General features: G+C 38.3%; 1 protein-coding gene across 1 annotated transcript; it reads right to left on the bottom strand.

The window, feature by feature from the left end:
- Positions 1-11,182: 11,182 nt before the first annotated feature.
- On the bottom strand, positions 11,183-15,421 carry LOC148192217 (uncharacterized). Its single transcript, XM_088100051.1, has 3 exons — positions 13,992-15,421; positions 12,085-12,428; positions 11,183-11,868 (listed from the first exon to the last, which is right to left on the bottom strand). Exons 1-3 carry the CDS (start codon positions 15,419-15,421, stop codon positions 11,183-11,185), a joined length of 2,460 nt encoding a protein of 819 aa, XP_087956177.1.
- Between the last annotated feature and the right edge of the window lie 719 nt (positions 15,422-16,140).

The raw sequence follows: 16,140 nt of genomic DNA, 5'->3' as shown, positions 1-16,140 counted from the left end.
GATCAAGGTGAGAGTTCACGAGGAGCGTTCCTCACTGTTCCGTTTAGATCTTAGGAGTTCACTAGGAGCGTGCCCTAAGTTAAATGTGAGAGTTCACGAGGTGCGTTCCTCACCGTTCGGTTTACATCTTAGGAGTTCACTAGGAGTGTGCCATAAGATCAAGGTGAGAGTTCATGAGGAGCGTTCCTCATCGTTCGGTTTAGATCTTAGGAGTTTACTAGAAGTGTGCCCTAAGATCAAGGTGAGAGTTCACGAGGAGCGTTCCTCATCGTTCGGTTTAGATCTTAGGAGTTCACAAGGAGCGTGCCCTAAGATCAAGGTGAGAGTTCACAAGGAGCGTTCCTCATCGTTCGGTTTAGATCTTAGGAGTTCACAAGGAGCGTGCCCTAAGATCAAGGTGAGAGTTCACGAGGAGTGTTTACCCCTCGGCAAGTGTAACCGAATCATATCCAGTAATAAACCTAGTAACACCAAATATCGTTCTCCCAAAGGACTAACGGCCTAGACAATTATGTAATTTATTGATTAGCTAAGATTTGTACAAACAGTTACTTGAGATTTCAATGCAAACTACTGAAAAATAATTAGGTATGCATGTATTGATCAATGGGCAAGAAGAAACAAAACACGTAATTTGAATTATATGGATGAATATGTTGTTGGGGTTTATCAATTTCATCCTATCCACACTCATGTATTAAGGAATTCATCATTCTTTTCATTAATGTTAATGTCACTCTCTAAATTACCTTAAACCCGATGTCTTGGTGAAGAAAGCCTAATCATAACATCGAATGAGTTAAATAATGCATGCTATGAGCAAAGAGGAAAAACCCTAACATTTAATGAAAGAAAACATGGATCTTATAAAAGATCTTGAAGAACAAATTCCATTACATGAGAGTTTCTAAGGATTTACATTGATTCCCGAACAAAAAAATAAGTTTAGTTCACCATATTCATGGTGAAACTAGATGAAATACAATGGAAGAGTGAAGGATAGAACCCTAGAAAGTTGAGAAAAGAGCCTTAGCATCCAAAATCCTCTTCCAAGGGGTGATAAGGTGTGTTTTTGCTTCGTCCCAGCGAAAGATCCCTGACCTAGGTTAACTAAAACCTTATATAATATTCTAAAAAGTTAGAAAAGTAGGCCCAAGCCCAGAAAAGTGGCGCTCAGCAGTAGTAGCGTGTGATGAATTCTTCCCCTCAGCGGCATTTCTCCCCTCAGCGGTGCCAACGGGTCATTGAGAGTGCCGCTCAGCGGTAATTAGCGCTGAACGGTAGTTGTGGCTTCTCTTCTTTTGCAGTTTTTGTGTCCTTTTCTGATTCCATTTCTGTCCCACTTCACTTCTTTCATCAAATTCATCTCAAAACCTGCAAAAACAAGGAAATCAAGCATAAAACCTGTCCAACTCTCTTATTTCCAAAAACATAAGCAAAAACTTGATTTCAAGCTAGTTTCTAAGTCTTAAAGGTTGCTTTTGATATAAATTTTAAGTGTAAAAATAACAGTTTTTCAACTGTTATCACAACCTTAAACTTAGAACTTTGCTTTTCCTCAAGCAAACAAGATATAACTCAATCTTCCAGCAATCCATTCAATGGTTCACCACATTCAAAAATCCTTTTTTCAAGATAAGTAAATACTCAATTTAGCTCATCACCAAGACTTCAATCAAGATGTGCACATGCTTTTAGTGTTCGCTCAATCACATAATATCCAACAAATACTATTTTCATGAATCATCAATCAACTAAGAAAATATGTTCTTATGTGTTCATGGAATCTATCCTCACTAGATAAAGTGTTTCACTCAAACACACAAGTGTATAGGAGGTATTCACTCATTCACTTTACTATCACAATATCACATCAATCAACTTTGCCTTTCATTTACCACAATCAAAAACACTTACAAGCAAGCATCATCACAAGGACTTTTCTATGGCTTATAATGTGGCTGGGCTAACAAGAAAATTGGTTTTTTTGGATCACAAAACCCTTGAGTTAAGAGAATCATCTAAACACAACCATTCTTACTTATTCCCAACTTTGTTTTGCATTGAGCTTTTCTTTTTCTTCTTTTCTTTTCTTTTTTTCTTTTTCTTTTCACATGTTTAACTTTTAGCTCAATGCTTTTCGTTTTCCCTTTCTAAACTTCCCAACAACCCCAAACTTGAACATTTATCAATACCAAAAGATATTTTCAACTCAACTCAAGGTAAAGCTTTTCAAAAAGGGTTTTCAAATCATGTTCAAGGCTAAGGGTTCAAAGGATAGAACACATAGTGCTCTCTTTTAATGGGCTAAATTCATGCATTGGGCTAACAAAAGGGTTACCAATAAATGGCCTTGATCATATGATGCAAACAAGCAAGTGATTCAATCATAGAAAACCTAGGCAAAGTCATTCATGCTTTCAAAGTAATAGTATTCAATCACAAAAACTTTGGAGCTCAAAACCTCACATATAAGCTCATTCACATTCCACATACATATCCTGCTTAACATCATAATCACAATCACAACATCATGCATTTGTTCACAAAGCTTGTGAACCACCTGTATAAGCATATAATGTACACATTCTCAACATTAATCAAGATCAAAACATCATCAAGCATTACTTATCACACAATAGTCACAAGCAAACCATCATAACAAACAAGTTTCAAATTGAGTACATCAACCCTATTATAAAAACAAAAGTAAATAAGTTCAATATTACAAAACCAAAGATAGAAAAGATCCTGCTCTAGTGCTGATAGCATCCATTAGGAAATGCTATCTCAGCTCCTCATCAGCCTGTGCTGTCATCTGTATCTTCCTCCTCTTCATTATCTTCAACATCCTCAAATGCGTCATCATCATCATCATCATCTTCATCCATAGCTAAAGCTTCAGTTGCTCCAGCTCTGCTACCCTGGGCGTTCTCCTCTGGCCATGCCACCACGTTATGGAACTCGTCCATAGTGCACCTGTGTGTTGGGGGTGTATCATACATCCCAATGATCATCTCAGCAGTAGCCACCTGCCCTTTGTGGATGGACTACATCTGGGCATCTGTGAGAGACACATACATGTCCCTCATCTGGAATGGATATACCTCATAAGTCTCTGCAGATGCCTGACTCTATGCTAATCCTCTCCCTCTATGAGAACGACGTGGTGGAACTTGCTGAGCTTCCTCCTCACCTCCACAATACTGCCTATAATAGGCCTCATTAATGGATTTCCTCCTCTCAAATGGTGGAGCAGAAATATCCACCCTAGCTATCTTGCACATGTGCGTAATCAAGGAAGGATGCCCTAAAGGTGCCTTGTTGTTCATCGTGTTGGCACACATCTATATTTCATTGGCAATCACTTGGCCAATGTTAATGCTCATATTTCTGAGCACACAATAGAGGAGAAGTGCCCTACTGACAGTGATGTCTGAAACATGAGAACACGACTGAATATTGGCATGAGAGAATGCCATCCAATATTTTGCAAGGGATGTCAAATCAGTCCTCCTAATGTTAACCACTGCACCATTTCTGTTCCTCTAGAAACTGGCACTGCTCTCCAACCCATTCAGTACCCAAAAAGTTGTTGATAGAGTTAGGATCATACCTAATAGCGTGGCCTCAAACATAGCTTAGGTAAGCCTCAGCCGGATAATCACTCAACCTTCTTGCGTTGGTGTAAAATTCCTTTACTACTGCTATATTGGCTGGTGTAGGGTATGTGGCTAGTCTCCTCCAATTTCTTCCCATCAGTTGCTCTCTAAACTGTGGAGCAAAGTTAGGTATCATTCATGCTTTCCTCTCCATCAAGAGTCTCCTATCTTGAATAATCCTAAAATTCTTCTCATGTTTGCGAGATAAGAACCTACTAGAATGGGGTTGTTCTGGTTCCTTGTCTTTCCTCTTGGAAGCTGTAGTCTTCAATCTTTTTCCTGAAGAGGATGCCATCCCTACATCAAACACAAATTACAAAACCACAATACATGTTGTTAATCATTAGTAAACCACAAACAACACCCCAAATCCATGCTAAACCACCGTTGAGGGTCACAAGAACCCCTTAGCGCAACAGTGCACCAAGCCAGCAAGAAAAAGAAGCCAAAAACAAAGTCTTTAGGGGAAATTTCTATTGAGCGGCGATTCTGCAGTTTTTGAAAAATGCATTTTTAACACTTCCTAACTCCACTGACATGCAATTTTCATACTTCCAGACCAAAATCAAGCATTTTAATCGGTTCAAACATCAATTAATTCATCAAATCATGCATAGAAATCAAAATCTCTAAAAAATCATGCTTTGAACATCACATTCATACAAATTCATGCTTTTAAGAACCCTAGAATGAAAAATGTTTGACTTACTTGGGTGGAGATGCTAGATGCGTAGAAAATGCTCTAAAAATGTGAAGAACTCAGCCCCAACAACAATGCTCTCTCCAAACCCCAAACTTAGATGGAAAACTAGTGAGAAAGTGAGTAGAAGAGAGATTTTGTAAAGGGGAATGAAGGGAAGAGTGTAGAGAACTCTTAGAAAAGTGTTTAAAAGTGTGTGAGAGGAAAGAAATCTGAAAATCAAACCAAAACCGCACCCTAGGGTATAGAAATACTCTAATGGGCTCGGGTCCCGCTCAGGGCAACCCGAAAAACAAATATGCAGTGATACCGATCAGCGGAAATTTCCGCTGAGCGGCACTTGCGTGACATGCTCTCTTTCTTCCTAGCTTACCCTAGGTGCCTTCTACTCATGCCTCTCACTCACTCCATGCATTTAAGTTCTCATATAACTCATACATTCACTCCCTACCATGCAACTAAAGCAAAATCAAAACAAACAATACAGACAAAGTAAATTAACTGGGTTGCCTCCCAGGTAGCGGTTGTTTGACGTCACGAGCCTGACCCAAAATCCACCAACACCCATCAGTAGGTGCAACAAACTTGGTATCCTTCAGTAGATACTTAACCACCTAACATCCATCAGTAGATGTTATACCCGAAAATTTACATAAAACAATGTCCAAAGTTTATAGAATTACATCACCAAAATGAAAAATAAGAATTAATGTTCTGAAACCACTGGGGTGCCTCCCAGAAAGCGCTCTTTTACTGTCATTAGCTTGACCCAATAAAGTTCAAATTCTTTCTTCCATGTTGGTGGTCATCTTTTTGTCATCACACCAACTCATCAGCTGCTTCCGGTCCACCTCCTTGATTCTTCTTGAATGTGGAGACTCAATTTCTATCACTCTATCTTCTTTATAATCTTTCACAACCTCAACTTTTTTTTGAATCTCACATGTTTACCAAGTTTGGGTTGTACTTGCATTGAATGAACCGTTTTTCCTTTGCCATCTTTTTCTTCTTCCCTAACCTGAAACAAGAAACAATTTTTACCTTTAAAGTTCGGCTTTGCATCTTTAGGACTAGTCATGAGTACATCTTGATATGTAGCTTTATAACTAGTCTCTGTCTGTTGTTCCTCTTTGAAGACATCAACAACCACCCTTTCTTCTCGGTCTTGAAGCACCATTATTCCTTCATCTACATCAATGATGACTTTGGCCGTTTTCATAAACGGTCTTCCGATAATAATAGGAACCCTTTCATCCTTCATCTCCATCACCACAAAGTCCACCAAGAATTTTAGTTCTCTAACACAAACCATAACATCCTCTGCTATACCATAAGGATTCTTTCAAGAGCCATATGCCATTAACAAATTCATCTTTATAGGCTTGACTTCAAGATCACCCATTTGTTCACGTAAAGAATAAGGAATTAAATTAACGCTTTACCCTAAATCAAGTAGGGCTTTATTCACCTTTTTCTTCCCTATGATGCATGGAATGGTGAAACTTCCTGGATCTTTCACTTTTGAAGGGAGTGGCTTCTTCTTGACCGCTTTGTAATTATTTGTCTCCTCTTCTCTATGTCTTTTCTTTGTGGAGACTTGTTCCATGGGCTTTGTATAATCTGCAATTTGTTGCAATATCTCCTTCAAAGGTAAATCACCCTCCAATTGTTTGAATATTTCTGTAAAAAGCCCACATTGTCTCTCTTTCTCTAATCTCTCATAATTTGTTGGAAAAGGAAGAATATCTTCAATTTTTATCTCTTCTCTCTCTTCTTTCTCTTTTCTCTTTACTCTCTCTTCTTTTTCCTCTACTCTCTCTTCTTTTTCTTCTTTTCTCTCTAACTCAACTCTTTCAACATCGACACTCACTAAAACTTTACATTCTTCCTTAGGGTTAACCTCAGTATTAGCCCCAAAACTCTTATCAGGCATTTCTTCCAACTTCTTAGCTAGTGATAACAGTTGAAAAACTGTTATTTTCATGCTTAAAATTGACACTAAAAGCAACCTTTACACTTAGAAACTAGCTTGAAATCATGTTTTTCTTCATATTTTCATAAATTAGAGAGCTGGACAGGTTTATGCTTGATTTTAGTGTTTTTGTGCAGGTTTTAAGGTGAATTTGGTAAAAGAAGTGAAGAAGGAGAGAGATGGAATCAGAAAAGACATCAAAAAGTGCAAAAGGAGAAGCCGAAGTCACCGCTCAGCGGCAGTTTACCGCTGAGCGGCACTCAGGAGCTTACGGGAGGTCCGCTGAGGGGCAAAATGGCCGCTGAGGGGAAGAAACGACTCACGCACTTACCGCTGAGCGGTACTTTACCGCTGAGCGGCACTTTTATGGGCTTGGACCTAATTTTCTGTAATTTACGAATAATATATAAGCTTTAGGGTTTCCTAGGGTTAGGTATCTTTGGCTGGAACGAAGAAAACACTCTCTCTTGCACCCCTTTCAAGGAGGATCTTGGATGTTGAGGCTTCCTCTTCACCTTTTTAGGGTTTTATCTTTCATTCTTTCATTGTTATTCATCTAGGTTAACCATGAATATGGTGAACTAAACTCTGTATGTTTGTTGGGGAATCAATGTAATCTTTTGAAGCTCTCATATATGGAATTTGTTTTTACATCTTTTATTTAAGATCTATGCTTTCTTTCATCATTAGTTAGGGTTTTTCCTCTTTTCTTAATGCTTGCATTGTTTAACTCATTCGATGCATGATTATTGGTTTTGTCGATACGGGCACGTACGGGGAAGTCTAGATCCGGGGAATTTCTCCCAATAATATATTGGTTGTCGTTAAGCTCCTGCACTTATGAACTAATTATTAGGAATGCTAGGAATTGTATGAACTCGTAATTAGGGAGAAGCCTTCTTGAAAGGTACTTTAGAGAGTGGCATTAACAATGATGATTTGAATGTTGAATTCCTAAAATATATGAGAGTGGATCAGATGAAATTGACCCCCAACAACATATTCATACATATATTTCATTGAAAGTGTTTATCTTTTGCTTTTGCCATTGATCAAAACTACATGCATACATATTTAATTTTCGTCTTTTGCATATAAAAATCCAAATATTTCGTCTTTAAGTCTTAGCTAATCAATAAACCACACAACTAAACTAGGCCGTGAGTCCTATGGGAAGAACGATACTTGGTCTTACCAAGTTTATTACTTGAACGATTCGGTCATACTTGCCGATTGAAAAACAAGTTTGTGACATCATATTTTGGTGTTCATAAATTTGTCCATCAGCTAGTTGGCCAATTTGCATCTCCATATTTCTCATGGTTGCTTGAGTGTTGTTATGATTGGATATGGTTACCTGCATAAATTGTTGAAGAGTTTCTTCCAACTTTGTCTGTTTTTCAGTGAGTGTAGACATCTGTTGCCATAATGATGGTTGTTGTTGTGGTCTGTTAAATTGGCCTGATTGCCCAGCTTGTCCAGTTTGTCCCTGACCCTGACCCATGCTTGGGTAAGGTTTCCACCCTTGGTTGTAATTACCTTGGCGGTATGGAAATTGATTAGCCATGAAATTTACATCTTCCAAGGCTTCTACTAGAAAAGTGCATTGACCATTAATATGGTCACCGCCACATAGTTAACACATATGTTGTTGAACCTGTGCAACTCCTTTTAGCTCCTTTGGCAATTGTGCAAGCGTCTTTGTTAAACTCTCCAATTGTTGAGTTATGATTTTATTCTGAGCGAGCAAGGCATCATTTGATTGAAATTGTAGAACCCCTTTCTGTTGAATAGGAGTTCCTCTTTCAGTATGCATTTCATTGTCATTAGCAGCCATGTTCTCTATCAATTTTGTTGCTTCCTCTGGAGTCTTACATTTAATATTACCTCTAGCTAAGACATCTAACATCAACTTGGTTTGTGAACCAAGACCTCCAAGTAGAACTACTGTTGCTTCATTAAAACCATGCGTGGGAGTCTTTATCAACAAATTTTTATACCTATCCCATGCTTGGCCTAATGTTTCCTCCATGCCTTGTTTGAAGGAAGAGATCTCTTGCTTCCCTTTGTTGACTTTAGATTTGGGAAGTACTTGTTCAAAAACTTTGCAACCACAGCTTCCTATTTTGTAAAACTACCTTCTGGAAAAGAATTCAACCATAACTTAGCATTGCCTCCCAATGAGAAAGGAAACAAACTAAGCTTGATTGCTTCATCCGGTACTCCATTTATCTTCACGGTGTTACAGATCTCATTGAAGGTGGTGAGATGTTCATACGGACTTTCATGTGACAGCCCATTAAACTGATTACTTTTCACCAATTGTATCAACGCTGGTTTCACCTCCATGTTTGCAGCATTGACCCTTGGCCTTGCTATACTGTTAAAATGTTGAGGGCCAACCATAGTGGTGTAATCTGCAAGAGTCCATCTACCATTATTCTCCTTCACCATCTCCTCAGTGCTATGGTAAGAACCTTGTGATGAAGGTCGTAAAAGTGTTTTTGGAGGAGGGAAAAGTTCTATAGACATACGAATTCTTCTCCTCCGTCTACTCTCATCTAAGCCTTCAAGAAGAGGTTCCGAGGTTTTCTTGCTTGTAGTGCGAATTGCTTCCTGCATACACCAAAAAACAAAACCCTAGAAAAATTTGTTAGCACAAAAAGATAGAAAAGATATAAAGAATAAAAGATACAAAGATAAAATAAAAAAAATAAAAAATAAAATAGAAACAAAAAGATAACAAATAAAAACAGAAAAATCAAATCAAAAATCACACAAATAGACTAGTTAAACCACGAGTCCCCGACAACGGCACCAAAAACTTGTTTACCCCTCGGCAAGTGTTATCGAATCGTATCAAGTAATAAACCTGGTAAGACCAAGTATTGTTCTCTCAAAGGACTCACGGCCTAGACAATTATGTGATTTATTGATTAGCTAAGATTTGTACAAACAATTACTTGAGATTTCAATGCAAACTACTGAAAAGTAAATATGTATGCATGCATTGATCAATGGGCAAGAAGAAACGAAACACGTAATTTGAATTATATGGATGAATATGTTGTTGGGGTTTATCAATTTCATCCTATCCACACTCATGTATTAAGGAATTCATCATTCTTTTCATTAATGTTAATGCCACTCTCTAAATTACCTTAAACCCGATGTCTCGGCGAAGAAAGCCTAATCATAATCACTAGTTTAATATGTCTTGTCTGCCTAGCAATTAATCATGCATTATAGTTAACAAAAGCTTAAAGGCAACCAACCATCATACTCCTATGTCTAGGTTTATACTACTATTGGGAGAGATTCCCAGATCTAGATTTTCCCGTATGTGTCCATATCAACAAAATCAATTATCATGACATGGAATGAGTTAAACAATGCATGCTATGAGCAAAGAGGAAAAGCGCTAACAATTAATGAAAGAAACCATGTATCTTATAAAAGATCTTGAAGAACAAATTCCATTACATGAGAGTTTCTAAGGATTTACATTGATTCCCCAACAACAAAACAAGTTTAGTTCACCATATTCATGGTGAAACTAGATGAAATACAATGGAAGAGTGAATGATAGAACCCTAGAAAGTTGAGAAAAGAGCCTTAGCATAAAAAATCCTCCTCCAAGGGGTGAAAAAGTGTGTTTCTGCTTCGTCCCAGCCAAAGATCCCTGACCTAGGTTAACTAAAACCTTATATCTAAAAAATAGAAAAGTAAGCCCAAGCCCAGAAAAGTGGCCCTCAGCGGTAAATACCGCTCAACGGTAGTAGCGCGTGATCAATTCTTCCCCTCAGCGGCATTTCTCCCCTCAGCGGTGCCAGCGAGTCTTTGAGAGTGCCGCTCAACATAATTGGCGTTGAACGGTACTTGCGGCTTCTCTTCTTTTGCACTTTTTGTGTCCTTTTCTGATTTCATCTTTGTCCCACTTCACTTCTTTCATCAAATTCATCTCGAAACCTACAAAAACAAGTAAATCAAGCATAAAACCTGTCCAACTCTCTTATTTCCAAAAACATAACCAAAAAACTTGATTTCAATCTAGTTTCTAAGTCTTAAAGGTTGCTTTTGATATAAATTTTAAGTGTAAAAATAACAGTTTTTCAACTGTTATCAAGGAGCGTTCCTCACCGTTCAGTTTAGATCATAGGAGTTCATAAGGAGCGTGCCCTAAGATTAAAGTGAGAGGTCACGAGGAGCGTTCCTCACCGTTCGGTTTAGATCTTACGAGTTCACTAGGAGCGTGCCGTAAGATCAAGGTGAGAGTTCACAAGGAGCGTTCCTCACCGTTTTTGATGACTGATGCAGAGTAGCTGATCTACTGATCCGAGAGATCTGATTCAACGGAGCTGTGCTGAACTTCGAGAATTGCACCTCGAGCTTCAACTGAGAATAATTCTCGGTAGCTCCAGCGGAGGTCTGGAAGAGATGTTAATGGCAGCGGAGGAAGTGTATGGTGAGTTTAATGAAACTGGATGATATGCTCAGTGAATGACTACAACTCAGGCAGCCGTCCATACAAGGAAGGAAGTTGCAGGGAAGGTTTAAGCAAGTAATGACTTTCGGAGGGAGAATTGGCAGCAGCAAATCTCAACAGAATTTCATTTATCCAAAAGTGACTTTACAAGTGTAGCTACCATGAATTTATATGTGATCCATGGAGCTGTAGCTATGATGGAAAGCGTGACCCATGTGCAAAAGGTGAAAGAAATATGAAAAACGTGCTAAAAGCTAAAGCAACACGTGAATTGGTGGAATTGAAGGACGGAAGTGCTGCCGTGATGTGTTTAGTAAGGCCTGGTGGTGCAGCTAGCAACTTTGACCATCAACTGGACAGTTTTACCCTTCTCTTGGTGTCTTCAAATTCCACTTAAATTGAAGGAAAAGAACGCGCCCTGTTGTGTCCATATCTTCAAGCTCTTCTTGAATTCTTCTAGCCATACTTCTAGTAATGGGTCCATGCCCTAAGTCATCATCTCCTTCCCCTTGAAGAGGATTTGTCCTCAAATCTAAATCATCATCTGTATCAAATCCTGCAAAAGGACGAAGATCAGTAACATTAAAAGTAGAATGGACACCATATTCTGATGGAAGGTCTAACTGATAAGCATTATTGTTGACCTTCTTAAGGATTTTAAAAGGACCATCCCCTCGAGGACTTAATTTGGACTTCCTTTGAATAGGAAATCTTTCCTTTCGAAGGTGAAGCCAAACCAAGTCACCTTCATTGAAAATGACTTCCTTTTTACCCTTATTATGATACTTAGCATATCTCTCACTTTGTAGTTGTATTTGATTACTAATCCTCTCATGAAAATTTTTAATGAATTTGGATTTAGATATTCCCTCTTGATGAACAAACTCATGTGAAGAAGGTAAGGGAATCAAATCCATAGGTGTGAGAGGATTAAAACCGTATACAGCTTCAAAGGGAGATATTTTAGTAGTTCGATGAACTACCCTATTATAAGCAAACTCCACATGTGGAAGATACTCATCCCAAGATTTGTGGTTACCCTTGAGGACTACTCTTAATAGAGTGGATAGAGATCTATTTACTACTTCAGTTTGACCATCTGTTTGAGGATGGCAAGTAGTAGAAAAAGACAGCTTAGTCCCTAATCGAGACCATAAGGTTCTCCAAAAGTGACTAAGAAATTTTGAATCTCTATCAGAAATGATGACTCTAGGTAGTCCATGAAGTCTAACCACATCTCGAAAGAATAACCTAGCCACATTACTTGCATCATCTATCTTGTGGCATGGTATAAAATGAGCCATTTTGCTAAAACGATCCACAACCACAAAAATAGAATCAAAACCCCTTGCTGTTTTGGGTAGTCCTAAGACAAAATCCATGCTAATATCTTCCCAAGGAGTTGAAGCAATGGGTAAGGGAGTGTAAAGACCATGAGGCATTGCTCTAGATTTGGATGTTAAACAAGTAATGCACTTGAAACAATGCCTTTGGACTTCTCTCCTCATGTGGGGCCAAAAGAATTTCTCTTTTAGCATGCTTAAGGTTTTATCAACCCCAAAATGCCCCATCAACCCTCCCTCATGCATTTCTTTGACAAGAAGTTTTCTTTGTGAGCCTTGGGGTATACAAATTTTGCCTTCTTTGAAAAGATACCCATCTCTCACATAGAATCCTCCTTGTGGCTTTTGCAAACATTCCTCATATAAGGTGGCAAAGTCACTATCCTGAGTATACAATTCTTTTATGTTATCAAACCCAAGAATTTGAGCTCCTAAAGTGGCTAGTAAGATATTTCTTCTTGACAAAGCATCTGCCACTATATTAGCCTTCCCTTTCTTGTATTTGATAACATAAGTGAACTGTTCAATGAATTCCAACCACCTAGCATGTCTCTTTTGCAACTTGTGTTGGCTCTTCAGATATTTTAGTGATTCATGATCACTATGAATAATAAACTCCTTGGAAACAAGATAATGTTCCCAAGTTTGAAGAGCCCTCACAAGAGCATAGAGCTCTTTATCATAGGTGGGGTAATTACAAGAAGCACCATGAAGTTTTTCACTAAAATAAGCAATTGGGTGTCCTTCTTGTAATAACACAGCACCTATTCCGTGTCCAGAAGCATCACATTCTAACTCAAAAGTTTTGGCAAAATTTGGGAGAGCTAGAATGGGAGCTTGAGTGAGCTTCTCTTTAAGTAGCTCAAAAGCCTTTTGTTGTTTGTCTTCCCAAATGAATGTAACATCCTTTTTCACCAACTCATTGAGAGGTGAAGCTAGACTAGAGAAGTTAGGCACAAATCTTCTGTAAAAGCTGGCCAATCCATGAAAACTCCTAACTTCTCCTACATTCTTTGGGATGGGCCATTCTTGGATAGCCTTTACTTTCTCAGGGTCAACATGGACCCCACTTTTATTGACTACAAAACCAAGAAAGATGACACTATCAACACAAAAGGTGCATTTGTCAAGATTTGCAAACAATTTATTGGTTCTAAGAATTATTAGAACAGCTTTCAAATGTTTTTCATGATTTTGCAAATCTTGACTATATACCAATATGTCATCAAAATAAACAACTACAAACTTCCCAATGCAATCCCTTAACACATGATTCATAAGTCTCATGAATGTACTTGGGGCATTTGTAAGACCAAAAGGCATTACTAGCCACTCATATAACCCAAACTTAGTCTTAAAAGCAGTTTTCCACTCATCACCTTCTTTGATTCGAATTTGGTGATATCCGCTCTTAAGATCTATTTTGGAGAAAATTTGAGCCCCATGTAATTCATCCAACATATCATCAAGTCTAGGGATGGGATGTCTATATTTTATTGTGATGTTGTGGATAGCCCTACAATCACAACACATGCGCCACTTCCCATCCTTTTTGGGTACCAACAACACCGGTACAGCACAGGGGCTTAGGCTCTTTTGAACCAAACCCTTATCTAGTAATTCTTGGACTTGTGACTCAATCTCTTTGGTTTCTTGGGGATTAGTCCTATAGGCAGGCCTATTAGGAAGAGTTGCCCCTGGAAGGAAGTCAATTTGATGTTCTATTCCTCTTAATGGTGGAAGCCCATTTGGAATTTCTTTGGGAAATAGATCATCAAATTCCTTCAAAAGTTTTTGTATTGAAAGAGAAAGAGTAGTAGTTTGAGACTCACTAGATGTGCAAGTGAGTGTTCCTTGGCAAAGAAGAAGGTATGAAGGTTGCTCAACTTGAAGTGTGTTGTTTAAAGTCTTTTTATTTAAAAGTACTTCATGTTGAGTGACCTTGTGGGAAGGAACACTGGACTCTATCACCTCTTTTTCTCCACTCTTTTGTTTTGGAATTTTTTTCTTTTTCTGTTTCTTTTCCTGATCCCTAGCGGACTTCATTTGTGCTTGATCTTGTGCCACTTGGTTAGGTGTCAAAGGTTGAAGCACAAATTTCTTGTCTTGTTTGTGCACAGTTATGGTATTGGTAAGACCATGGTGTATAGTGTTATGATCAAATTGCCATGGTCTACCCAATAGCACATGGCAAGCTTCCATGGGAACTACATCACAAATAACTTCATCTTTGAAGTTCCCTATGGATAGAGCCACTTTAACTTGATTCTTGACTGTAATGTCCCCATCTTCATTTAGCCAATGAAGTCTATAAGGTTTGGGATGGGGTATTACAGCAAGATTCAGCTTTTCAACTAGTCTGGTGCTACAACAGTTGCAGCAAGACCCACTATCAATAATGAGAGAACAATAGTTTTCTTGAATTTTACACCTTGTATGAAAAATGTTCTCTCTTTGTGATAGTTGTTCCAGACTTGGTTGACTGCTAAGCACCCTTCTCACCATGAGAAGTTGACAATCATCCGCAAATACTTCCTTTTCTTTTTCCGTATCACTCTCACTATCACTGGTGGGGGATTCACTTTCACTGTTATATATGTCCTTTCCTTTTAAAAGAATGGTTCTTTTAGTAGGACATTGAGCAGCTATATGACCCCTACCTAAACACTTGAAACACTTTATGTCACTTGTGCGAGTGTGTGAAGAGGATTCTTTGTTTGGTTTCTCAACTATTTTGGCTAGAGGTTTGAGGGGTTCTTTTGCTTTAGTAAATTTCTGATCAAAGGGAGACTGAAATCTTTTGGCAGAAATTTTCCGCTGATTTTGTTGTTCTACCTTTATACACATTTGAACAAGTTCATTCAAATCTCTATAAGGTAGAAGTTCAACTTTATCCCTTATTTCCAAATTTAACCCACTCAAAAACCTAGCTAAAGTAGTTTCCTCTGCCTCTGTGATCCCTGCTCTCATTATGTATAGCTCCATTTGTTGTCTATAGCCTTCAACAGACATAGACTTTTGTTGTAACCTTTGGAGCTTATCCATGAGTTCCCTTTTATAGTAAGAGGGAATGTGCCTTTTCTTGAGAGCAGCTGTGAGTTCATTCCAATATTTAATGGGAGGAAGTTGTTGTCTCAGTCTCTCTTTGACTAGAGCAGTCCACCAATACATTGCATACCCTTGAAAACTAAGGGTAGCTAGAGAGACTTTCCTTTCCTCCGACACTTGTTGACAAGCAAATATTTGCTCTACTTTCATTTCCCAGTCAAGGTAAGCCTCAATGTTATCTTTCCCATGAAAATGAGGCAATACCACATTGACTTCCTTAGGAGGAGGAGGAAAAGTTTCATAGTCACGCCTATGCTTCTTGATGAAGAAGGATAGTAATCTCCTACTCTTAAGTTTTCTTGCTCACCTTGGGATTCTCCACTCATGCTTCTCTCCCTATATTGAACTTGTTCATCTCTTAGCATTTTCAACTCATTAGTAACCATGGCATTGTGCAATTCTCTTTGAATCTTTTCTTGCCCTATTTTCCTTTCAATTTCTTTGAGTTGATTGACAAGAGTTTGAAAACAAAATTGTTCTTTAGGCTCCTCATTAATTCTAGGGGAGTGTCTTCCAGACATTTTATGAACTTAAAAATTTTCTTGAAGTAAAGACTAAGAGAGTTCACTTGAGGACAATATTCCAGGTAAGAGAGGTGGACCTTGTAGGTCACTTAAGTACCAAGTCTTGCCTTGCCAAATATGTCCTTAGTTACTTACTAGAAGTCTTTAAATCAAAATCACTTCTAAATTCACTAAATATATAGAGACACAAACAAACACAAAGAAAGAAAACCTTAGACTCTAATGTCGGACTCTAAGACTTCCTAGGCGAAACTTGCAAAATAAAAAGAAATTAAAGGTGAGGTCTCCTAGGTGAGGCTTAGAAATTTTGGAATCTAAGACACACTCACTGTCTACCAATTTTAA

This window comes from Vigna umbellata, chromosome 10 (assembly GCF_029865625.1).
Source record: "Vigna umbellata cultivar VRB3 chromosome 10, Vumbellata_1.0, whole genome shotgun sequence".
In the NCBI taxonomy this organism is placed as follows: domain Eukaryota; kingdom Viridiplantae; phylum Streptophyta; class Magnoliopsida; order Fabales; family Fabaceae; genus Vigna; species Vigna umbellata.
This window is presented reverse-complemented; position numbering and strand designations above follow the sequence as displayed.